At 37.1% G+C, this 26143-nt stretch overlaps 1 protein-coding gene and 1 pseudogene across 1 annotated transcript; both read left to right on the top strand.

Annotated features, from left to right (window-relative positions):
• The first annotated feature begins 13423 nt into the window (after positions 1-13423).
• Positions 13424-13891, top strand: LOC149171015 (putative kinase-like protein TMKL1 pseudogene; annotated as a pseudogene).
• Positions 13892-17001: 3110 nt separating this feature from the next.
• On the top strand, positions 17002-17950 carry LOC149171014 (uncharacterized). Its single transcript, XM_089427411.1, has one exon. It carries the CDS (start codon positions 17171-17173, stop codon positions 17804-17806), a length of 636 nt encoding a protein of 211 aa, XP_089283537.1. The 5' UTR covers positions 17002-17170; the 3' UTR covers positions 17807-17950.
• The last annotated feature ends 8193 nt before the right edge of the window (positions 17951-26143 follow it).

Raw genomic sequence — 26143 nt, 5'->3', positions numbered from 1 at the left:
ACACTGACTGGGTGGTGGACGGGAGTGCCAAACGTGAGGAGAGTGGCTAGACTCACCCTCATGGTAGTCATGGCCATTATACTCCTCCTCGTGGGCTGGCTCCTTGCCTTTTGGGAGTGCCTGCTATATCTGGTTACTCATTCCTTTAAGCTCAAGTTGTATGAAGTTACTCATTCCTTGAAGCTCATGTTCGATCTTGTTCATCGCAGTTTGGAGGGACTGCATATGGTTTTCAATTTTGTCGATCCTTTCATTGGCCATCGCTTGGGCACGAGTTTCTACCATACACCAACCTGATGAAAAATTGGGACCGCCGAAAAATTTTTACTAAGAAATTGAATGGTACCACCTTGCTCAGCTCGTCGTCCTGATACTAATGGGCTAGGTCACCAATAAGCGTCCCGGAAGATCTCAGACTCGTTTTTTTTTTTTTTTTGAAAACTCCTAACGGAGTTTTACTCCTTCCTGATCAATACTGCAGTCGCCAAATCCTCAAAATGTCATTGCCGCAAAAAGTCCTGCGAAAATTATATCCAGGTACAGGAACCCTTCACAACTACTCCGATCTGGTGCTGCTGCTGATCTGGAATATCCGATCTGGTGGATCTGAGAGATCTAAATGGTGGAACAACTGCTGCTGCTGATCTGGAATATCCGATCTGGTGGATCTGAGAGATCTGAATGGTGGAACAATTGCTGCTGCTGATCTGGAATAGGTGATGTGTGATCCCCCGATAGAAAGGAAACTATGGTCTTGGGGAGTGTCAGGTGCTACAGATCGCAATATACATAAGGGTCTGACAGTAGTACTCGGCCCAATGTTTCAGGGCTCTAACTAAGGAGGATCGACCATACCCTTAGCCGTACAACCCGACTACCCTATCGTACGGGCGAGTAATCTCTCCGAGTGCTGTTCTCGGTGTACTGTAACCACAAGACGATCGAAGGTTTATCTATGGCGAGGTTTCAAGGGAGCTAGGGGGCTTCCTATATACCCAGAGGGTACGTGGAAGATAGTCCGTGCGCGGTTCTTTCTAATGCGCTACTACTCGAAGGGGTACCCACAGGGGTTACAAGGGAGTCCAACAGACGTGACCACCTCTTGTATTTCCTACGTGCATGCCTCCCCAAATCCGCAGGTTTATGCGCTTAACGACAGATCCCGTGGTTTAAAGACGCCGGAACATGTCTCTAGCCTAAAAAAATTTTGCTAAAATTTGGAGATCCCACCGAGCCCTGGAAAGTGCTCTGATACCACTTGTTATGCTCTTAACCTGCAAAGCAATACCCAAACATAGAATTTGCGAAGAAAAGATACCGAGAGCACAGAATATGCGAAGAAAATATACCCAGAGCACAGAATAGCAATGATTTTATTATTCAGAGAGAAATGTTCACAGGCCTCTTCGAGGGGGCAACCTCCAATAGAGCAGAGCTCGATTACAAAACAAGACACAATGCTCCTCGCAGGGAGTCTCTATCCTTTATATATGACTCATACATGCAATACCACGAGCCAATATCGTGGGTTTTATTAATACCATCTATCTAATACTACCGCCCATTTACCATCTATCTAATACTACCGCCCATTTGCAACTAACTGTGGTCCCGTCATTAATTGCGGGTTAACCACTTACAAATATTAATATGGGCTTTATTGACTCTTGACTATGACGTGATCCCATGACATAAATAAGGGGGTTAGGGTGGGACCCTAACAATGCAGGTGCCAGAGATGATTCAGGATCATCGTTCATTCCACTGGCAAACATTGATCAGCATCAATATAGGTCTCGACTATGTGTATACACCATGGTTGTCATTTTTATTGGGATTCTCATACCGTGGTTCTTTCAGTAAAGTACTCGTTAATGTACTTTTTTTTGGTTTTGTAATATCATTCACCTTGGATGTCCAATCATGTTATAACTGAATTCATGTGTCCAATTATGTACATTATATTTGAGGTGAACTAATTATTCTTAACCTACTGGTGATTCTGAAGGCCATCCACAAGTTGGCAAATGTATGGATCATTGCTTTCAGTGCATATGAATATGTGAATGTTTGATTGGTTTTAATTATGTCCATTTAATATTTTTCAAACTTGACTAGACTACTATTGGACATGGAATTATAACTCCTCAGCTTAATAATATGTATGCACAATCTTCTTCAAGCATCATTCATGATTGCCTATTAATACTTGGAGGGTACCAAAGGCTCATAGTTACCTTGTTATCTACACCTGTTAATTCCATCCACATACTTGCAGCTGCTCCATAAAACAACACAACTATCTGCACAAGCAATCTGATTTCCTTCATTTGAAGCATTTTTGTTGAGTAGGGTTTGCAACACACAAGCAATTCTAGGTAATGTATCCTTTCTTTTCCTTGCTTTCCATACTATATGCACTCACCACATATTTATTTCCTTCAACTTGTTGCTTGACACGAAGTTGGAATCCTTAACACCTACATATAAACTTAGAATGCTGATCACTTGGAACATGTAAGTATTAATTCTCTTTTTGTTTCTTTAAGGACAACTGTTTTATAGCCAGGTTCAAGCATGTTTGCAAACCTCTGGTCGTCTGATGATAACCATTCTTCGACATTTGGGTGAGACAACCGTCACAACTGAACTTTAGTAACATTCATGTTAGACCTCTTATTTCTTGTAGGTTAATCAACCTCCATGCATAATTACGCTACACTCTCAGTGCATGGATGCTCACATTGTCATGGAATAGCATTAATGATCCACAACTTCTTTAGAATAAATTTCTGCAAGACTACATTTCATACATAGAGACTACTCACTCAGCTCAAAGAGTCCACTTATTTCCTTTCAACATGTCAATTTACTTGTTTTTCCTAGAAGTGGGGAAACAACAACCAAATGGTAATAGTTTGTTTACCTTCAATGGCAATCTTCCCTGATCTTGCTGGTTCTTCATGAAATGTTTTCCAAAGGGGTAAGACTACACACTCAAAAGAAGCATGAAAATGCATCATAAATTTGTATGTGTCATATAATAAGAAAATACATGATAACCTGTGAAAAGGCTCATGCTCAAGTGAGATAAACAATGGATCGGATTAGCTATTGATGAGGCCAAAACATACAAATTGTCAACTCTTAAATCAGAATTCTAATCTATGTAAGAAAGAACAGAAAAGGCTTCCTTCTCTGTCCAAACACAGAGTCATGTCTTGTGCAGAGGCCCCACAATCTACTCTAATACCACGTTGAAAAACATCGTAAGCACCAAAAATGAAAAGAGGGGCATTGCATTTATGTCTTCAAATAATAGAGCCTATAGATAGTTGAAATATGTTCATAACCTTTATTGCAGTTACATAGTTCCTTCATGTCATTACCTATTTCTGACCTAATTTTACACTATCATTACCCACTAAATTAAATAAATTTGAATGTTCAACTGCTCTGCCAAAATAAAATTTATATTCACCTATCTGTTATTTTGTGAAATAAGATAGGAAATTTTTTGAGTTATAAAGATGAGCAGTCTTCAAGGCAAGCGCAGAGCATTACGTATGGATGTGCTTTATGAATAGAAACCCTGAAAACATAAGCAGAATCATAATATGTATTGAATCTGTTAGATGCGAATGAGTTGTAGCAAAAGAAGCTTCATTTAATTGGAGCAGTGGTAACCATAATTCAATGCTTGTGTAAAATATTTGTATGGTTATTGTATTTTAGGTATATCGTTTTGTACATATTTCTAATGTCTCTCTTCAAAGATGTACTATTTTATCACTGATGTAACATATAAACTCGTTAATATGCTGCTATGGTATGTTGGATGCTATTTTTCTTGAAGTTTTTGGCAGAGGATGTTGTTTTTAATATATTGTCCTGTGCACACCACTTGTGTCTCTATTAAACTATATGCTTATTTCCATTGTATATCACATTTATCTATGCCATCATTCCACACAGAATTTTGAAAGATAAATCTGTACCATGTTGGAGACCTCTATCATTCCACAACGTATAAACTTCTTACTACGGTATGTTGGGTGCTGTTTTTCTGTTGATGTTGTTTCTGGTGCACGAAATAAAAAGTAGTGTAATGCTAAATCAAAAACCACAATAAGATGGCATTTTAATAAAAAAAGTAGTGTAATGCAACCCATTCACTTGTAGGTTATTATGGATTACATTATGATTCATAAAACCAGCACATTGGATGCTACGTTTCTTGATGTCATTTTTGGTGTTTTGGTGCGCACAATATAAATTGTGCAATGTTAAATAAAAAACCATAATAAAATGACGTTATATCAATAGTAACCACAGATTTTCTAGTTTAATTACTTGATGCTTCTTTGTTACAATAGTCCAGCAGCAATCCATTTTCCCTGGTCCGTGTGAGGTCATTCATGGATTACATAAAATATGAATCGTCAAAATATAATAAAATCCATTCTTAATAGTTTTTTTAATGACAAAGCACCCCATGGATCCAATCAAATTAATGTGAAACCAACTGTGTAACGTAATACACTATTCAACCATTTTGACTTTTTTACTTCAGAAGTAGCAGTTGATCATAAATATTCTTGCTTCAACTGAAAGCGGGTTTATGATTGATATGGTATATCATTCTTCCTTTTATAATCTTAAACATGCAGAAACATAGAAAAAAATGCACCATACACAGTAATTTCAATTACATACTGCCAATACGATCAAAGAGATCAGCTATAAAATCTATAAAATGAAGGTTAAAATAATTTGCAATGGAGCATCCATTGCAGTGATTATCATAATCGATTGTTTAACCACTGTTTAATAGAAATTATATGTTCACCGAATCAGGTAATTCCTTTCCCACCAACCAATGTAACTTTGCTCCATTGCAGTGATTATCAATCCACACTTCTTAAAGGCAAATGGTGCAAGTGCAGACAGCAAGTTAGCATAAAGCATTGCCAACAAATTTCACCAACCACTAAGAAGTTCAAGTTATTCAAAACTGTCCCAAGAGATTCACACATAATTTCTCACTGAATCAGGTTCTAAAAGGAATTATGTTCCCTGTCAACCTTTTAAATTCGCAAGATTTTCGAAACTGCTTTGTAATTTTCTGAATTGCTTTGCTTTGTATATTGCTTGAATATCCATCCACGTTCATCAGATACTCACCAGAAGAATATCCATCCTCGGCCTTGGAAATGACACACACATCTGCAAATGTTTATGCGATATGTGATTTTCGTGGTACATTTTTAAAGGCAACATTATAGAGTTGTGTATAAAGGATCCATGAACTACCTGCGGTGGTCCCAAGCTAAAGGTGAGAAAGTCATTAAATGATGACAACTCTGTAGTGGAGCAGCAGCAAATAAGTAATGGAATTGGAATGCTGCAAATCAGAATAATTAACTCTTAAAGACAGAAATTAAGGAGCCCTGCGGTGCATTGCAGCCATTTTGGATTGCATAAAAGCGGTACCTTTAATGATATTATTATGAATAGCAATTGTTGGGGATGGTTTCATGCATTGCTGTTGCAGTTAAAGTTGCTTGGTCTTATTTCAGTTTTTAATGCGGTTGCCACAGTGGTTGAAGGAGAATTGCCAAGCCAAAGAACAGTAACCTCAATGGAGAAGCAATGCAGGAGTGTTAATAGTAATAAATGTTATGGGTGGTGTATTTGAGTGTATCTATGTATCATTTCAGTGCAGAAGAGAGGAGGTAAAAGATGGATATCAAACTTAAATGGCTGTTGGAATGAGTAGATTTTATGTTATGCTCAGTTTGGAACTTGAATGCCTCAGATTAGAAGATCCAGGACATCCTTTAGATTTTAGTTTCTAAGAGGGTCTATCACCATGCAAATAATAATAATATAAACTAGAAACTATGTAATCAATGGTTTTCCATCCCATGCATTAATCTCTGAATGTGTCACTAGCAAAAAACATTGATTGCATCCAATGGACATTTTTGTCCTAATAGCTGAAGAGATGAAAACGACCTTGAATGAATAGCATAACCAGAGTTTTTTAGAACGTGGTTAGACCTTCAAAGGGCTAACCAGAAGAATATTTGCTGAGATTATGAAATTTGTAAATATAATGTTAACACTGAACAGTAGACCTAGCTTATGTGAACTAGAAATTGGTACATGTACAGCTCTTTTACAACATAATGGGTCCTTTCTTAGGAAACCCCATCTCTGTAGTCTGTATAAACCTTGGAAATGTACAGAGATTGAAAATGGAGATACATGCTTATAACCAGAAAATCAATGAATCTGGTGATAAATGCTCAATAAATCAAAGCTGGAGGGCCAAATCAGGCTGTGAATCAACCAGCATTCCAGAAGACTGCCTAACTGGAGACCTTGGAGACTGTTTTTCTACATTCAAATCTGGTGGAATCGAATTTGAAAATTCAGATGTCTGTTGAGAAGGCTGTTTTGAAGGTAAAGACTTCCATAGTTGTTTTTGAGATTGGGATGTATCAGCTCCCATTGGTATCTGCCTGCAATTAAAAGGACTCTGTGTGGTTGAATTTGGAAATTCTAACATCGAGTTTACACCTCCCTGAGAAGTGGCATGAGATGACAGATTCTGAGGATGCATCTAGCTCAGCTGTGAACGCATATACAGAGGCATGTCCATGGGTGCCTGTTGTTGAATAAATTGAGGAACACTACTAGAAATGCCTGATAGTTTTGTATCACCATATGGTTCCCTGGCCACACAATTGGAATTACCATCCAACCTTCTATCAAAACCAGTGCTGCCAGAAGTTGTCGTCTGGACACTTGAAACAGGTTGCACATGTTCAGCTGGTTTGGCAGATGCCCATTGCATAAGTCGGTTACTTCTGGAGACAATCTTAAGCAATTTTGACTGGGATACATCTGAGGTAAATTTTGCACCTGCCAGATTGACTTCACTGGATTTAGCAATTGATGAAGCTGATTTCAACTCACTCTGTTTGACTCCTTGCAAAGGCGTTTGAAAATTTATATTGTTGGTTGACTGTGAACTCATAGATAGAGGAACAGGTAACCCAGTAGATTGAGACAGAGATACTAGTCCTGTAGATTGAGCAACTGTTGCCACACTCGACAGTGCAGAGGCTTGATCATTTGTTGCTTGATTAGCTGCACAAAGATTTAATTTAGCCTTGGTTGCAGTAAAGTCACTTGAAACTGTACTTGTCTGAGCCAAGGTCTGTTGATCCTTGATCTCCTCATGCAATAACAAAGCACTAGGAGGAGCTTCAGCTGTAACAAAAAAGAAAAAAACACGTTGTTATGCAATCGCATTGAAGGCAATGAAGATAATAATATTTTGAATTTCACATTAAATGGTAGATCAATTAATATTTCCATACCAGTATTTTGCAAAATAGAACCTTGTACCCTTCTAGATGTGTGGTCCAGATTGATTTCTTTTGTAGAAGAAATCTCCAATTGTTCATTCAGGCTTCTTTTCCTTCCACGACACCGTCCAACCTTTAGAAACTGTGGTCCATATTTTCTTGATTTCAACGCAAGAACACTTTGCCCCCCTTTTTTTGTTGGGCTCAAGAAACTATGTCGCCTCTTGGTAGTGACCTTGGATGGAGTTAGAACATCAAATTTCTTATTATTGTACTCTTGGCTGACATTTTTTACCAATTCATTTAGTGCATATGCCTGCTCCAAAGATTTGGGTGTTATTTGTAATAAACCCCTCAATATCTTATGAGTTGATGACATCACAAGTTCAATTTCCTCATCGATTGTTAGGGCGCTATCTTGCCTTACCATGGTTGAATCAGTGGAAGGAGAAGCTGGAAGGTTCATTTCAATTTCTGGGCTCATTGCAAATGATTCATTTAAATCAAGTAAATATCCAGGTCTTTCTGTAATAGACCTATAGACATTAGGCAATTCATTGCCACTTGAAACCTTGCTAGTCACTACCATCTCAACTTTTAGAATATGCTTGCAAATATTGCCATTTAGGGCCCATTTGCAATTACAAAAGTGTAGGTTCTGCCCTTTATAGATGACATGATACCATGTATCACGAGTTGCCGTAGTTTGGCTCGAACCAAATACTCACTTTCCCTGTTTCCATCAGCCATACAATCTTCATCTGGGATATTCTTTGCTTTGCACTTACTTAAATTTATTTGTTGCTCAATTTTTGAAGCTCGGACAAAACCAACATTTTTTAGATGTTGCATGTGAATGTAATACAACTCAACATTTTTTAATAAAAGGTGCAACAGCCAATCCACCCTTCTATGGGACGCATTATTCTTCTCACAGAGGTACCTTTGCTTTAGATACCGGTGATAAGATTCGATAGCATTATTAGTATCCTGGTTGGAATGTGGGAAGTCCCTATATGCTTTTTCCCACATATCTGGAAAAAAAGCATATATTAGATGCGAAAAAACAATAGAAAATGGTGAATTACAAAATAAATTGATAAAATGCAACCTTAGGAAACTTACATAGCTTGTTGTTGTTTAACCAGTTGGTTGCAAAATAATCCAAAAACACAGTTTCTTCTTTGAATTCATCAAAGAAACTTTGAATTTCATGTTGCACAGATGCATCATCTTCACACGAATGCATGATTAATCCCAGAGCACGGAAGATACAGACTTTATTTTCCTTTCCCCTGACTTTCGTTCCAACATTTTTCAACCAGGCTCTACGGACATGCCATACACACAACAATAGTGTACAGTTTGTGCAAGTCCTGAAATAATATAAAATTATAAGAGAATATCCTTGAACATTATTGCTTTTTAGCTCTTCTAAAAAGAAAAGACTGGTTCACCTTAATGCCTCGATTTCCGCTGCTGCATCATCTGTGATGACAGCTCGGACATGCCAATCTGGGTTTTCCTTTTTCCCATTTGCAAATAATTGTGACATCCATTTACAAATATCAGGAGTACCATTCCGTGATGATATTACCCATGCCACTGGAATCCCATTGTGATGATCATCAAAAGCCATTATGGTGTACAGTTGATACTACATTACAATAAGAAAACAAGATTATAAGCATATAAGAGGACGACATTGAAATAAAGTAGAATAAATGAAGTTTTGGTAAATATGTTTACCCCATATTTGTTAGTGCTAAAAGTGGAGTCCATTGATAACATGTTGTTGTGTGAGTATCTCACCATCATTGAAAGCATCCACTTAGTTTGTATGCCTATAATGAAAGGAACGTTTTTAACAACATCTTGTTGTTGGTAGAAGAAAAAGCTCTCTGGGCACTCAGTAACCCAACAATCCACACTCATTGGATCATTTTCATGCTTCACATACTCTAGCCTCTTGATATTATTGTACATGTTTGACACATCCTTTCTTGTCATGAAAGAATCTCGAGGTGCCCCTGTGAAAAGCTCACCAGATCCATACCTTAAATCAAAGATAAATTTTTCCCAGATCATCGTAGCATTAAAACCATCACGAACCAAATCTTTAACAATAGTTCGTATATGCTGTGTTAAATGCGGCGCAAAATTGAATTTCTTGGGCATGTCATTTTCCTCATTTCCATGGCAAACCACATTTTTGTCATCAATATGTCTGCATGCTGTATATATTAGAACGGCATCATTTGGTCTAATAGCAAGTCGTTGCATAATAAAGTGACACTGACAACCAACTTTGATGCTGTGACATGGAAGACGTTTCTTAGTTGTGGATCCAGGTTCAGCCACATTGCTGTATTGTACACGATTTGGACCATAGGCACACCTATATCTGTGATCAACAATTCACCAAAAATTAAATAAAATATTTATGCATGTTTGACATAGTGAACTTAAAATCAAAATTATATATATATATATATATATATATATATATATAGATAGAGAGAGAGAAAGAGAGAGACTCACACAACATATTCTAAATATGTTGAATAATTTGTCCTCTTGATATCCTTCACATCTTTAATTTTTCAAATTTTAGCAACAAATTGAGTAGGTGCGGGTTCCCTCATTTGCTCTCCCCTTATAAAATCCTCAAGTCGATAATATGGAATAATTGCGACTTGGTCTCCTGCTACTTCTGTCCATGTCAAATCTTCCGCTGAAAACTCTATCATCCATTTTGGGTCCCCAACCTCCAACTCATTGATCAATTCCCACTTCCTCATTCTTCAAATCCCTATACAAATGAGGGAACACGAATATTGACTAAACATATGAGCAACAGTTCATACTATGAATATTGAACACCACTTGAAATGCAATTTTTTGTAGTGTGTAGAATTTACACTGAAGACCCCACCATAAATAAACACATTTACAGCATAATTCCCTATCTCCCCTTCAATATTTCCTACCCATGCACAAAACAATATTATAGACTTTCAAATGCTTCATCTTGGTATAATCAATACATTGCTGAAAGAAACATAATAACATGCAAAATCTGTTGCAAAGAAAAAACTGTTATACAACTTTAATCAGTTTGTTCCACTTTGTTATGCTGGAGTCATCGCAGCACTCTATGTAAGTTGCATTTCAGCGTTAAATTATATTTTCCTGGAACTTGGTTTGTTCATGAGGATTGTTGCTAAGTTCTCTAAGTTCATTCTCAGTGGCTGCCCTGTTTCAGACTCCACATGCTGAAACCTGAGTCTGAAAATAATTTCATTCTCAAATGCCTTATTAATTATGGGACCGATGGTCGACTCTTGTTTGCTTTTTGCATGGCTCCTTGAGGACATTTGTATGCTGAAAGGACCAAAGAAGTCTAGCCTTGTCGCCAACAACAAAGGACAGAATACATCCATCAAGATATATAGAAACTAAAGAAGCTCAGCATTTCAAGTGCCAGGAAGCTAAGGCACCAACTGGCAAGAAGGGAAATATCAATCAATAAAAGTTTGCAAAAGGAAGGGAAATGTTTCATTATAGTCCAAGAACTACAATTGCACAGAGAGAGAGAAGGGGACTGCAAAAAGCTGAGGAAAGCTGAGGAAAGTCTTGTTGGTCTGTTTGGAAAAACAAGTGTTCTTTCAAATCACAAGTGATAGGGCAGATGATTAATCACCGTCTGGAAATTAATCCTAAGATACATAAATCAGGGATAACATAGGGATTATGTGTAGTTTGTCATAAAAAGGAAACTATCAAGCATACATTGCAATATAAAGTGTCTCAAGTCATCTAGAGGTTGATTAAATAAATAAATAAATCCACTCCTCTTCCTGGATTCATTGAGGTGGAAGGCCGCTAGTGGCTATCCTTGGATATAGTATGATGATAACAAACCATGGAAAAATTTATGAAATACTATTTGTTAGATGAGCCTTTCATTTCTATGGATAATGACAGTGATTTATGGATTACCATTTGTTGGACGAGCCTTTCCTTTGTATGGAGAAAGAGATGCAGAACTACTTACGGTAGCAGCATTTCCAAGTTCAGTATAGAATAATGTTGGCATTCAAAGCTAATTTAGCTGATCACAGGTCATCTAGATAAGTTGTTTTTCATACAAAGCCTGATATATTAGAGTACAGTGGTAGGCCTAGTATGGTAGTGCCTCTCCTTTAAGATGGTAAAGAAGGCCATGTAGACTTTTAGCCCAGGGATGTTCAGCTAGATGCATTTTTTATTCGTTTAATTAATAAGAAATGCATTTTTCTAAGTCTCAAGGGTTCCCAAGGCAACCAAACACCCAACACCCCAGTAGATAGATAAAAGCCTATCCAGGCACAGATACATGCTCGCAAAGAAGGCATGTCTTTCGATCTTAATGAATATGGGTGGAAATAGAGATTGGTGTAGTATTCAACCATCTGCCCAAGGTCACAGGTTCAAATGAGACCATACCATAGGTTAGAGGTTCAAATCCAATCAAGTCCTTTCAAGTTACCTGTCACTATTCTCTATCCAATTATTCTGAGGATGCATTTTCCTAGATAACTGGTTTTTTATTGCAAAAATACACCATATTTAAATGTAAATCCAACCATATCACAAATGAAAAATAATCTTAAAAATTAAAAATTAAAAACAAAGAAATTATAGGTTTTAAAAAATACTGCAATTCAATAACCTGTCAAAATAACATAGAATACACAACCAGGCAATTTAGTTGTATGCCCAACTAAATTTCTGGTGAAAAAAAATATTATTTGATTTTTCTGGTCTTCAGCCCAGTTTATGAGTCATCTGTTTTATGAGCTGTATAACAACCATGGTTTCCCCACAAGCAGTTTCAAAAAATGCAACCGTATTTCTCCCAGAAGCCCATGTGGAGTTGCTGACTGAGATCTCAGGATAGTTTACAGCAAACCAATGACTCATGAGCAGTCCTCCTCCACCAACACTCGATAACTATTCACCTCTGCTAGACGGAGAGCCATCCCCAAGGCCAGATTCAGCTCTTCTGACCACTCACATATACAGATATTATTTCCTTTGGCCTTGGATGGTAGACTAGTTACAAACACAGCACCAGATTCTTCAGGGCACTTTATTACAAATGAACCAAGAGAGATCGAGGATGAAGTCAATTCAGAGAAACAATTTGGTTTACAACTAATGCAAGGACCGAGAACGCTATCCCACTCGCCTGCTTAGATATAAATTTGTGAGAGACTAGAGTTTGAATCTTGAAAACCAGTCTCTGTTTATTTATGGCCATCTATAATATAGGCCATTGAAGAGTGCTTCTGTATGGGTGTGTAAGGAAATTTTCCATTGCAGCTGGTGAAATAAATTTGCAGCTCATGGAGTACAGATGCCCAAAGCTCCATAGGAGTTGGGTTGAAATAGTTGATTTCCTTATTGTTGGTAATTGCTTGGAGGGCTATGTAAAACTTGTCCGGTGATGTGTTCAGTGCATGAAAACAGTTTGATCTTTAATTCAAAGACTACTGAAGAAGGCTCTTCCAGTAGTTCTGGTCTGTATGCCAAACCCACACAAACCCAAAATGCGAGTGATAAAGGCTAGAAAAATGAAAAAGGAAGGGTTTTATTTTATTATGAAAGTAAGATGCTTTGATTTTGTAAGATTCGAGTGCACCTTGACTACCTACAGAAATCTAGTTTTACTATATTGTAGATGCTGGCAAAAGAGTTCAGTGACTCAAAGATCTGGAAACCATTTTTTATGCAATTTTCTTATCCACTGTGCTACGGTATTTTATCATGCAGCATACACATCTATAAAAATCTGATCTTTCTTTTCGAATGTAGATGCAAACAGACCAGCACCTGGTTGGGCTAAACTGCATAGAATTGCACTAGGTGCTGCAAGGGGTCTAGCGTACCTTCACACTTGCCTGGAAACGCCTATCATACATGGCAATCTCAAGTCCAAGAACATACTCATAGATGATAATTATGAGGCCCATCTTTCTGACTTTGGTCTTCACTTACTTATGAATCCGGGTACAAAACTGGCAATGCTAGAAGCTTCTGCTTCTCAAGGTTATAAAGCACCTGAACTGCTCAAGATGAACAAGGCAAACACAAAAACAGATATTTATAGTTTTGGTATTATATTACTTGGATTTCTCACTGGCAGAAGACCAATTGAAAGGGACTCATCCAATCAAATTATTGATCTACCAACAGTTGTGAAGAATGCAGTGCTTGAAGAAAGGATTTCAGATCTCTTTGACCTTTCCATTCTGGGAGGAGGAATGAGAAGCCCGATGGATGAAGGGCTCCTTCGAGTTCTTCAGCTTGCAATGGGTTGCTGTGCACCTTCTCCCTTTGTTAGACCAGATATCAAAGAGGTGATAAGGCAACTTGAGAAGATTTACCCTCTTCCTCAGTCCCCTACATATTCTCTTTCTTCACATTACACTTCGGATGATAGAAGCAGCAGAGAATTTGTGTTGTAATGGAGAGAGGAAAAATGGCATTGGTTTATCCCTATACATATTTTTTGGAATTTATATTGAAACCTACCATGCCTCAGCTAGCGGAGCAAAATGAAGGATATTTCTGTTATTTGAGAGGTAAATCCAACATCACCGAGGATTATTTGCTTTGGGGATTTTCACCTACCAAAGTTTCTATTTTGAAAAGTTTTGGGAGCCTTAAAAATATTTCAAGGATTTGAATACAGATGTAGATTGTGATTTCTTAGAAATCCATACTGTTGAATATAGATGTAGATTGTGATTTCTTAGAAATCCATACTGTTGATTATGGGCAAATCCTTGAAATATTACATCTTGTTGATTGACAAGAAAATTACACCAAAATTCAAAGTTAGTATATAGAAAAATTAATCTTTAGAACTACTTCTCCATATGGAAGGATCATATGCCCTTCTGAAAGAGGTCTATATTCGCCAGAGTTTATTGCGTGCACATATATGGCATTAACTATGAGGGATTGATCTTAATGATCATTGTTGAATTCCTGCAGCTGATGCATTTATATCAACTGGACTCTCTGAACTTGGGTACAAATATATCAATATAGGTATTTTTCTAATCCCCAGATAATTAGAAATGCAATGCATTGGAAAAATTGGTCCAAGAGTTAGGGTAGAGTTAGATGCTGTTTTTTTTTTATAGCGATACTCCTGTGACATTCATTTTAGAGAGGATTTGAGCGAATTGCGGTTGGATTTCATACCAACCTTTTTTAGTATTTGGGTGAATAGAGTTTCCAACATTAGGCTGTTTATCGATGATTGCCATTTTGTGAAATAAGCTTAAGCAGCAGTCCCTTAGTCCGAGAATATTTTTCCAATTGTATGATTGAATTTTGCGAATGTCTGCATGAATAACAGATGACTGCTGGGCCGAGCCACAAAGAGACAAAGATGTAAGCACCATCCTGCCAAAAAAATCACTTTTTACTGCATTAACGTTCTTCTGAAATTAGTTCACCACAGAGTTGGTTCCCAAATGCCTTAGTCATTGTCGTAGGGCGAAGGGTTGGCCCTGAAATGTCATAGTTGTGGTCTTAGAGAGAAAGATTAGTCCTGAAACGTCACAAACACGTTGTTAGAGCGAAAGATTGGTTCTATAAAGTCATAGTCATGGTCTTAGAGCAAAGGGTCATCCTGAATGGTCTCATTCATGGTCTCAGAGCAAAGGGTTCATCCTGGAAAGTTTTAGTCATAGCCTTCGAGAAAAGGGTTGGTCATGAAAACTCTCAATCATGGTCTCAGAGTGAAGAGTTGGTCCTGAAATGTCTTACTGTGCAAGTATGGACAAGCGTACTGAAAGGTTGTTCCTGAAAGATCATTAGGGTTCTGAATGGAAGATTCCTGAATAAAAAGCATAGTTAACTGGTTACAATTGAAAGATGATTAAGACGCAGAAAATAATGTTTTAATTATATTCACAGGAACTCGGAGAAAAATTATTTGTATCATGTAGTTCCTGCATTTTTATTCCTGAAATAATTGCCATTTTTGTTGTTTCTATTATGATAACTCCAACTTTCTGTAAAAGGTATAGTTTCATAAATTTAGTGGCTTCAGAGTAAATTTGTTTTGCAAATGTGCAACTAAGGCATTAAGGTGGAAATCTGAAACTTTTGCTATGTTGAAGGGAAGGTTGCTTGAAGAGATTTGATGGTGGGCATCCAAGAACCCCTTTCTATCAAGTGTTCCTGAAACTAGCGAAGCCGGTGTGGCTTGTGCATAGACTGGCATTCTGCTTTGATCCCAGTTGTAGCGCAGAACTCGCATCTGCAACTAGGTCCATGGAGAAATGTAAAAGCAAGATTTAGGGTTCACGTATGACCCATTCTCAGGATGTAGGGTTCACGTAGGGTTTACAACTTTCCTGTGCCCCTGAAATCCAAAATCTTTAAAACAGATTTAAAACAAAATGAATGTTTTATGTCCAGAAGATTATCTAAATACAGATCTAAGTATGGTTTAAAACCACGATTTGTCATTTGCAGAGACGGATATGGGGCCAGGAATATACCAGGAGGTAACAGAGCTCAGTCCGGCGGGTTGCAGCGCTTCAGTCCGGCGGGTTGCGGGTTGCAGAGCACAGTGATTGCGGGTTGCAGCGACTCAGTCCGGCGAGTTGTGGGTTGCAGAGCACAGTGGTTCTGGGTTGCAGAGTTTCGGTGGCGCGCGAAATGCAGTTTTGGAATTATGTTATTGAGTTTTGGGCCGTATGGTGGGTCCCGCACCGGCTGCCGGAAAGGTCTCCATGGTCGCCCGCCGGAGTTATGTATGCCATCCCACTGACGTGCACCACATACATAGATGGCAAAGACATTTATGACTCAATATATGGCTGGTTAGCCCTTGCCATAATCCATGCTCCTTGCCAAGCCAATACCTCAACTCACACGTATTTTATATGTAACCTCCGGTGCCGTAGTGGAAGTAAGTGGTCCACGCGTGAATCATTTCATTTTCAGATCTTATTTCATGTTGTAACCTCTGCACGTATTTTCTTATACGTCTTTGTCTCTGTGTTGGAAAACACATGGCCTCCATGATAAACCAAACCAGATCATACCTCATCTAAAAATCTAAGTTTCCATCCCCTCATGTCCAACATCACATGTGACACACAAAGTCATTGTTGTGAACCAGTATCTCGTGGCATCTTTAATAATTGAAAATTTCAAAGAAAATGACAGACACGACTCGGCATGCCTACTGTTTGCAATAATGCATGCTTTTCTCACACCCTCTTCCCGGCCAGACTCTTCCATGCTTTTTTAAAGATAGATAATAACTAAGGGAAATAATTTATTTAGTTTTGGGCAAAGAAACAATTTCTTTGACTTTTATTAATATTAAATACCATACATAACATTCCAATCACCTCAAATTATAAATTATAATTTACTTTATTATATATCTTATAACTAATCTTTCTTAAAATAATAAATCCTATTTTTATTTTATTTTTATTTATCTATCAAATTTATTTTATTCTCATTTATCTATCAAATTCCAAAATATTCTGAAATCCAAACATAAATATTAAATACCATAAACCCAATCCAACACCCTCTCGACATATACTATAACTTTAACTTGCTATGCACATTGCATATATCTATAGCAAATCCCTCTTTCGGTTGATCGTATCCGCTCTTAGATAGTTGCTGCTGCCGAAGTATCATCTTCCTTTCTACCTGCATCGCCGTTGTATTTCGTGTTCCAATCTCCAGGTTCGGTCAATATGTCTGAGATGCTCAGAAAACGCAGCCGAGAGCTGGAGTGCCTGCCCGACTGCACTAATGTCCGGGAGTGGAAACGCTTCCAGGTTGAAGAAATGGATCAGTTTCATCATCTGGTGCTGTTAGACAAAACCATATCAGCAGCAGAAGAAGAATGCGCCCCTAGCGAGGAGGCCGTGAAAGAAGTCATGAGAAGCCTCGGGGAAGAAATTGTCGTGACTTCTTATCCTTCCTCAAATCTCGGGGATAAACTGGGGCCCTACAATAAGTCTAGTGACCATGAAGGCCAAGAAACCCTAGCTTTAGACTCGGAGATTGATCTGATTTATCTGCTGGAGGCTTCAGACGATGAGCTCGGCATTCCCCTGAGCCCTGTTCTGGATTTGAAGGATGAAGTCTGCCAATCTTCCCAGGAAACATCCGAGTGTTTGTTCAACAGCCCGGATCTTGAATTCTTCGGTGAAAACTGGCACTTTGAGGACGACTTTGAAAGCTATCAACAACTTGCATGGTGTGAAGATGCCAGTGATGCAAGCAAGCTGCGGGATTTTATGAGCAGAGATTTTATCAGCCCAGACCTGTTTCTTGAGGGGGATTTTTCTGTGGCATGGACATCGGAAACTACTTGCTACATTTAATCAGTTCAAGGGCTCATTATTACTGTAGAAGCCTGTACATCAATCATTGAATGTTTGCAGATATAGTTGAAACAGTTTACTCTCTGAATCATTCAATTGGTAAAAAGTCCGTGCCAATGGAACGCGCCCGCATGTTTCGATTTTCAGGCTGCTATTTCACTATGAAAATGAAGCTTATACCAAAAGTATAGGCAGTAATCTAACTAGCCGTAGGAATTGACTGGAAAGTTACGGAAATTTAGGTTATATTTAGTGAAAATCTAGTAAGAATTTTTGGAGACTGGAAAGTTAGGAAAATTTAGGTTATATTTAGTGAAAATCTAGAAAGAATTTTTGTAAATCTAAATTATAGTTGTTAAACTTTAAAATTTTAAGTGTTTTAAATATTTTTGATAGTGTTGAATCTATTTCCACCATCAAAAACACGATTCAAACATTGCCTCTACAAGATTTTAAAAAAAAAATTACCCAAGTTCCAACCATTTTTAACCCTCGAGGCAATTCCTCCACCTCAATAAACAACTCCAAAATATAGCGCTAAAAATTTTAAGTTACCTTTCCCATTAATATAGTGTTACAAATATAGTGTTACAGTTCTTAATTTCCCTATTATTAAGTTCAGTAGCACTATTAACACCACATTTATATTTTGTCCATTACTGATCATTCATTTTGTTTTATTTTTAATTTGTGCGTAAAAATGGAAGTGAGAATGGGGACGTAGTACATGCTGAACATGTAAACCGTGTTCTTTCAGAGGTTGGCACAGTAATTCTTATTGGGACCAGTGGAGCAATAAAAGTAAAAGTTAATTAATTTAATTTAATGGGAGGTTTCTTTTAATAATGAATTTCAGCTTTTTAAATTAAGTATGATTTAACTTGGAGGAAGATGTACCTTTGAAGATAAAAGGCATTATTCTCACCTCAATAATAATATTAGGTTTCATTTTCTGCTATTTATCATTAAATGCCTAAATAAATTTCGTATCCAAACCGTAATTTTTAAAATCATGGATAAACTTTTTATATGAGCAATATTATTAACTGATTCAATAAACTTTTTATATGAGCAGTAAATAATAATAAATTATTAAATGGGTAAATAAACTTTTTATATGAGCTGTAAATAATAATAAATTATTAAATGATTAAATAAATTTATATTAAATGGGTAAATAAACTTTTTATATGAGCTGTAAATAATAATAAATTATTAAATGATTAAATAAATTTATTGTTCAAAACTCATGCACAATGTTTTAGTTTTGATGGTTAATTAATTGGCTAACTAAAAGTGATTTTAGTTTTGATGGTTAATTAATTGGCTAACAAAAAGTGATTTTTTGAGGTTAATCAATAAACCATTTTTTTATAATGTAATATTATAATTTCAACCTTTCACAAATATTTTTTTTAAATATTATAATTTTATTTATTAGTAAGTGAAGTTTTAACATAAATATTAAAAATATTATATTTTTATTTATTAATAAATGAAATTTCTAACATAAAAATACCAGGATTGAAAATAATCATATATATTTATGAAGAAATTTTAATTCTAATTAAGATAGAAGTATTTCCAAAAAGATTTAATTATATGATTGAGGATTTAAATGAAAATAATCATATATATTTATGAAGAAATTTAATTCTAATTAAGATAGAAGTATTTCCAAAAAGATTTAATAAGATTTAATTATATGATTGAGGATTTAAATGAAGTGTGTATAATAAATTGTTTATTACTATTTGGAATAAGTGTAGTAAATAAAAAATACTATATGGTAAATTTGTTATTTTAAATATAACATCTATAATATATTATTAATGGAATAGAAGAAAAAAATTTATGTATGTAATTTGATTTAGAAAATTGGAATTATATTTTACACAAAATAATTATATTTTTATTATTATTACTATATATAGATTTAGACGTAATAAATTTATATAGGTTTTGTGAGATATAGTTTATTATAAATTTGGACATATAGATCGAGAGAATATCTCAACAAACCACAACTAACTCTAAAATGAATATTAATTTAAATACACTCCTTTCACACATAGGTCATAAAGAACAATGCTAAAATCACATAAAAATATTTTGGACTTTGATATCTCTTTGCCCTAGTCTTCATAACAACTCTATCCACTTATAAACTCTCCTACATTACACTCCTCAACCATTCATTCTAAGTTTCCACTTCATTAATTGAAGATACAATTGATTTGGAAACAATTGACGTATATGTAATGACAAATAATTCTTAACATATTTTGAAAAATATCCAGATACTAAATCATTATATTGAGATACTTCCATCTATCAAAACATAGCAAACTATTATTTTGGTAAAAATATAGGAAAGTCGTTTAGATATTGAATGTATCAAGTAGTTAATCTCACAACATGACCTTTTTCAGTTACACAAGTTCATAAACACACAAAGATAACTAGTAACCATTTTTCTTGGAGCAGCAAAGTACAATGTGAACTGCCAACTTATAACAAAATGTAGACATAATTAAACTAATGATGTGTTCTTGTGCCACTAAAGAACGCAAAGAACTACTAGATTAAACTATGTTACTTTATTCTATGATTGGTTCTTCATAATATAATTTTACAAAATAAATATCACATACATAACCAATATATAGACTCTAGAAAAGTATAAAAGGCTCATTATCACTATCAGAATTTGGCAAGTCTGCAGTTTCATAATCTCTTGCCAAGTTACATAGTAATTTTGATGATAATTTCATCCCCTAAAACCTTCAAATAAAAAACCTAGTACCGCACGTCATTATACATCAATTTATGATTTTCACATAGCTCTTAACCCTTGCATTTTGTTGTAGTTTTGGCAAGGGATAACACCAATCGGTATGGTGTGAATTTATCAATTCACCTCGTAAGTTTCGTGTGATGTATGGCAGAATGAGGGTTGATGAGTTCTTTCATCTACCTTGACCTTCTTTTCATCAGAAGTAATATAACTCATATGAGATTATATATCCACATCATTTCCAATGAGCCTACTAATTGGTTTTCATTGGTGTGAGGAGAGATTGAATGCTAGAGTTCAAGGGAAAGTCGGAACCAAATAGTAGTAACTTTGATTCTTCCTACAATATTCCACTAGCAACGATGGCTTCGCTTGGAAACATTGACCATATTTAAGACTTGTACTTTTATTATGTCCATGATATTTTGACAGATCTACCACATGGACCTCCTTCTGGAATGGCACTAGAATATTCGATCTCGAACTATGTAATCTCAACAAGACACATATTTTAACATCACAACTTTTGATGGTGACTGAATTGTCTACGATAGCCTTATGAAGCAACATATAGTAGGTAGGAACCTCCACAACAACTCATCCACTAGGATCCTCTGTCAGTAGCGTGTGTTAGCTCTCTTGAGAATAGTGACTTGTCTTCAATGATCTACACACCATCTTTCTCATGTGGTCAAACATAATAACAATTTTCTCTCTTTTGATACACAAGTAATGTACAAGAGACTCTTGTATTCAATGATTCTAAGACAAACAAAAAAAAACTCCTTAGAGAACATAAACACTTCATAGGAATAAGAAATAATCCACTCTCACACACCCATGCTATGTTAATCCTACATATGTATAAGAAGGATTAAAAGTTACGGTCCTCTCATTTTCATGGGCCCTCTTGTATGGGAGTTAATCCCAAACTAGCATTGTTACCAATTTTGAAAATTAGAGAGTAGTCATATTTTACATACGAAATAATTACACTTTTATTATTATTGCTTATACAAACTCATATACAATACATTTATATAGCTGATGTGATATCCAACTTATTCCAAACTTGGAGGTAGAGGTTAAGTGAATATCTTAACAATTTCCAACAAACCCCAACCAACTCTAAAGTAAGAAATAATTCTAAAAATATACATTATCTTTGTCTTCTTAATACATCATTTTGTTTTTTTATCACATTTCAAATAACTCTAATTTCCCACTCTCCTTTTATATATCTGCAAAATAATGTGTAAAATAAACTTACATATCAATTGAATATTTAAAATAAAAGTTGTTTAATTTTAAAAAGATCATATTTGAAACCAAAGTATCAAATCTCAACTGAGAGTTATGATATTTTATTTTAATTGATAAAGTTTGAAAATCCTAAAATTTAATTATATATTAGTTTACCATCGAAAAGTACCAACACATATCTATACAGCTGCTTGTGGAACACGTGGTTCATGCAAGACTAGAAAGTAGTTGGTGCATTGGTTAGCGCAAAGTGAATAACCAAGAACTCAAAGTGCCCACAGTGGCACCACAAAATCATCTTTGGGATGTCCTACTCCCTCACCCAAATCTTATGGTACCTAAGTGCAAGTCTATCTTCGAGAAGTACTTGACTCCTCTTAGCTCATCCATCAACTCATCAATGCATGGGATTTAGTACTTGTTCTCTAGTTTCTTCTTATTAAGGGCCCTATAGTTGATGCATATGCGTAGAGTCCCGTCCTTCTTCTTCACCAGTACAACAAAATAATCAAAGGGGCTAGAAGTCAACCTGATATGGCCCAAGACTAGGAATTCCTAAATGGCCCTCTCATTCTCATTCTAGTATGCCATGGGATGACTATAAGGAGTGGTGGTGACTGCCTGTACCCCCCTATAGCTCTATGGTGTGCTTAAAACCCTTGTATGGGGATGACCTGGAGAATTCTCTCCAAAAATGCTTGTTACCTTTGTAAGACTGCTAAAATGACTGGATGAGGCTATCGTGCATGAGTCTCTGTCTCTAAAATCCCGAGCTGCAGTACCCATGCTATATCCCCATTTTGTAAATCTGCCTCCAACCTATTGGCTGGCACAAATTGGGGGTGGGTACGAATGCATACCCCTCAACACTACATTCTTCCCATCATGCCCCATAAAATCCATCTCTGTGGCCTTATAATCCCTAGTGATACACCCAAGAGAGTACAACCACTAAATTCTCAACCTGACATTGGTGTCTAGTATATTCGCCATAAAGAAATCATCAGTGATCGAGTAGTTCCCCATCGTCAATGTCATCTTGGGGATTATCTTGGTGCACTACATGGTCATATCCTCCAATACCAAAACTAAGAAGCCCTCAAAAGGTTGTGTGTGTAACCCCCTCCATTCTACCAATTAGGCATCTGTAAACTTGTGGGTGGCCCCACTTTCCACTAAAATAGTCACCCGTTACCCCTAAATAATGCCTCTGAGACATAATGTTAGGTGCCTTGGGATCCTTATAAGTGAAGCGATAATGCCTCCCTTAGCACCCTCAGAATGTGGATCTTTGCTTGCATCATGGAGCTCCTCCTCTCCTCCTATCTTCTCCTACTCATCCTCCCCCTTAGGCTCACTATTAGAGAAAAATTCAATGTAATGGGCCTTTCCCCTAGTGAATTTGTGGCTTCGAGCCCATGGCTCCTAACATGTGAAGCAAAAATTCCTTCCACCTTCAGTGGTACTGTTAGCTCTGCTACAACTCTGAATAATTGAGGGTCAAAGACAATGTTGCCATGCTGTATTATGCTAAAAGGGAGCGTGTAGCAGTTGTTCTCCTCCTTATCCATCGGTTTCCTCACACCCTTTTAACCCCTCGCTATTTCTTTTTCCCTCCAAATTCTTTGTAAACCTTAAATCCCCTTTACCCCTCTTACCCTCCTCCGTCTTTTCTTCGTGTGCTCTCGCTCTAAACCTCAGTTAAGCCCTTTCCTGTTACAGGCTTGAATACTCATAAAACCTTGTAAATCCGCAATTGTGCCCTTACTTGCCTTCGTAATGCTGCTTTCAAACCCCAGCCGTTGATCTCCGCATGTTTGATCTAACGGTCTTTGTGTTTTCCCGCCCGATTGTTAAACCCTGCGAATATTCCTCTCGATTTGGCCATCCATCGAAGATCCGCCGGTGGACGCTCCCCCCGATTGCGTGACCTACGCACTTGCTAACCTGCGGGGGCGACGGTATTAGCCTACCACGCGACACCTTGGTATTGGATTGCACGCTGTTATACTGAAACTGCCATTGCGCCGAAGGCGGTACAGGGAAACTGCCCTCCTGCAAAACCGCTCATCTTGTACGTCCTCCCCACTGTTTAAACCTCACGCAAATTTCGCGCGCGATCGCCGTTGGATCTGGTCGACGGTGATCTAATGGCCCTCGTTAACCCCGATCGTCCATCTCCTGATAGACTCCATAAATTAATCCAAGCCGTCTGTTTATGTGATCTGACGGTTTATAATTGCTTCACCCACCCGCGATTTCTCCTGATAGCCTTCATAATCCATCTTCGCTGTTGATTTGTGGATCTAACGGCTAATGTTTGTTCTCTTCCCGTGTCCGCCTCCGCCATTCTTTTCTTGCCCGTAACCTGTTTTGTGCTCCCGAAGGATGAAGGGGATGATCTACCTGCTCTCTGCACAGTTAAGGATTCAACAACTGCAATTAAAAATAGGATGGCCGAAGGACAAAAAGGATTGCCTCGAGCAGTTAAAACATTTATCAGATATGGAATTCTTTCGGTCAACATTTCATCTGAGCAGAGAAGGACAACAGAATATCCAGAAGGGGCAAATTTGTTCATTAAAGCTCTCAGACTGCAGCAGAGGCCCAGTTCAGATTGTAAATGTGGTTGGTGGTCATTTATTGACTCCTCCACGCATAGTTTAGCAGACTGTTTTTGTAAAACAACCTCAATATATACCCAGAAACAGAATGTAAGAGGTTGATGAGTGTTATTTTGTTGTAAGCTTCAACTTTTGGAGACTGTAACTTCTGTGACACCTGTAGCTTCTGGTCTACATTTCCAGCTAATACAAGCTTCTTTTGCTATTGATTTCTCACTTTCCACTTCTTCTTCTTGTTCCAGGTTGTGCCTGTCATGTATTTATTCATGTGTTGTTGATGTTTAGCATTAGAGGGGCTGTCATCCCACCTCTGTGTTAGAATCTAGCTGTATCATTGAATTTGTATGCAGGTTTCTATTGTTTTAATGCCAGAGAGCTGTCATCCTGTCCGTGCATTAGGAAATAGATTTAAAGACCTTTTAACTGGTTGCAACTGGCCGTCACAGGGTCCTGTGCATCTATTGGTGTGATCAGCATTCTCCATCATCACATTTTCTTTAAAATTGTGAGTAATTGGTGGTCTAAAGCCTTGTAGTCTGGTGGTGTTCACGCATGTCTGGGGTTAAGCATAGTAGGAGTGGTTATCTGGCTTGAATGTGCAACAATTCTTTCATTCATCCACCCATTTTCCAACATTTTTGTTGAGTTTGTAATGTTCCCGAGCATCTCTGATATACAACCTAGGAGAGTTTCTTGGGGTGATAACATTAATTGGCACTGTTGCTGAGGAGAGGAGAATTGAAGCTCAGCTTCCCTGGGAAAATGACACAGCTTCAAGCTTTGATGATAGACAGGGTTTGAACACATTTTTTGGTTGTAATCATCTATCTAGCGACTCCATTGGTGGAAGACCAAGCTTTGGCAATTCCACATTGCAGTTCTGGTGCAATTGGTCAGGCATGTTCGGTGAAATACTTAGAAACCATCAGCTGAATCAGTGTCTGATCCTGAAAAGATATTTCAGCAGAAGAAAATATCGCAGTAAGGAGCATCAGAATCAGGTAAGCCTTGGAATTTTTATGTATCTCTACTACTGTAGAAATACCTTCAGAGATTTATATAGCTCCTTAGTCATTCATTTCCCTTCGGACTCTAGTTCAAAGAAAAAGCATCCATGCTGTCCATCATATTCCTCTGTTTCTATCATTTCGTTCATTGATTCATTCCATTCAGCCTACCAGTACCCTTTCATACCTTACCTCAGTCATGGCCAGCCAGCAAGTCCTTACAAAGATAGAACGAATAGTTGCTGCTAGGTATGGACTCTTGGTCTTGCCTATCCCTTTGAATGCCATGCCTGCAGGTGATTATCAAGAATTTATGCCAAAGTTTACTAGTGCAAAAGGAGTAACAGTTGAAGAGCCTTTAGAGTCCTTTTACAACTACGCTGATAACTTGGATATCAATAAAGAGGATTTCTAGATGAGGGTTTTTATTCAAAGCCTAGATGGGGAAGCTATAAAATGGTTCAGAAATTTACCCCCTAGGTCTATTGCAGACATTGAGGCCCTAGATGATGTGTTATTAAGGCACTGGGGGAATAATAAAGATCTGCTCTTTTATCATTCTGAATTTGGGAACTTGCAAAGAGAAGATGGTGAGCTGCTGTCTGATTTCAATATCACATTCAATCATATGTACAGTAGAATGCCA

Source organism: Pinus tabuliformis, chromosome 4_2 (assembly GCF_031772625.1).
Source record: "Pinus tabuliformis cultivar Carrire ecotype Pingquan chromosome 4_2, CPIR1, whole genome shotgun sequence".
NCBI lineage: Eukaryota > Viridiplantae > Streptophyta > Pinopsida > Pinales > Pinaceae > Pinus > Pinus tabuliformis.
The sequence above is the reverse complement of the archived record's forward strand: the minus strand, read 5'-3'. Positions and strand labels throughout refer to the sequence as shown.

Coding starts and splice junctions, on each gene's coding strand:
- LOC149171014 (XM_089427411.1), top strand. CDS start 17,171: ATGTCTGAGATGCTCAGAAAACGCAGCCGAGAGCTGGAGTGCCTGCCC.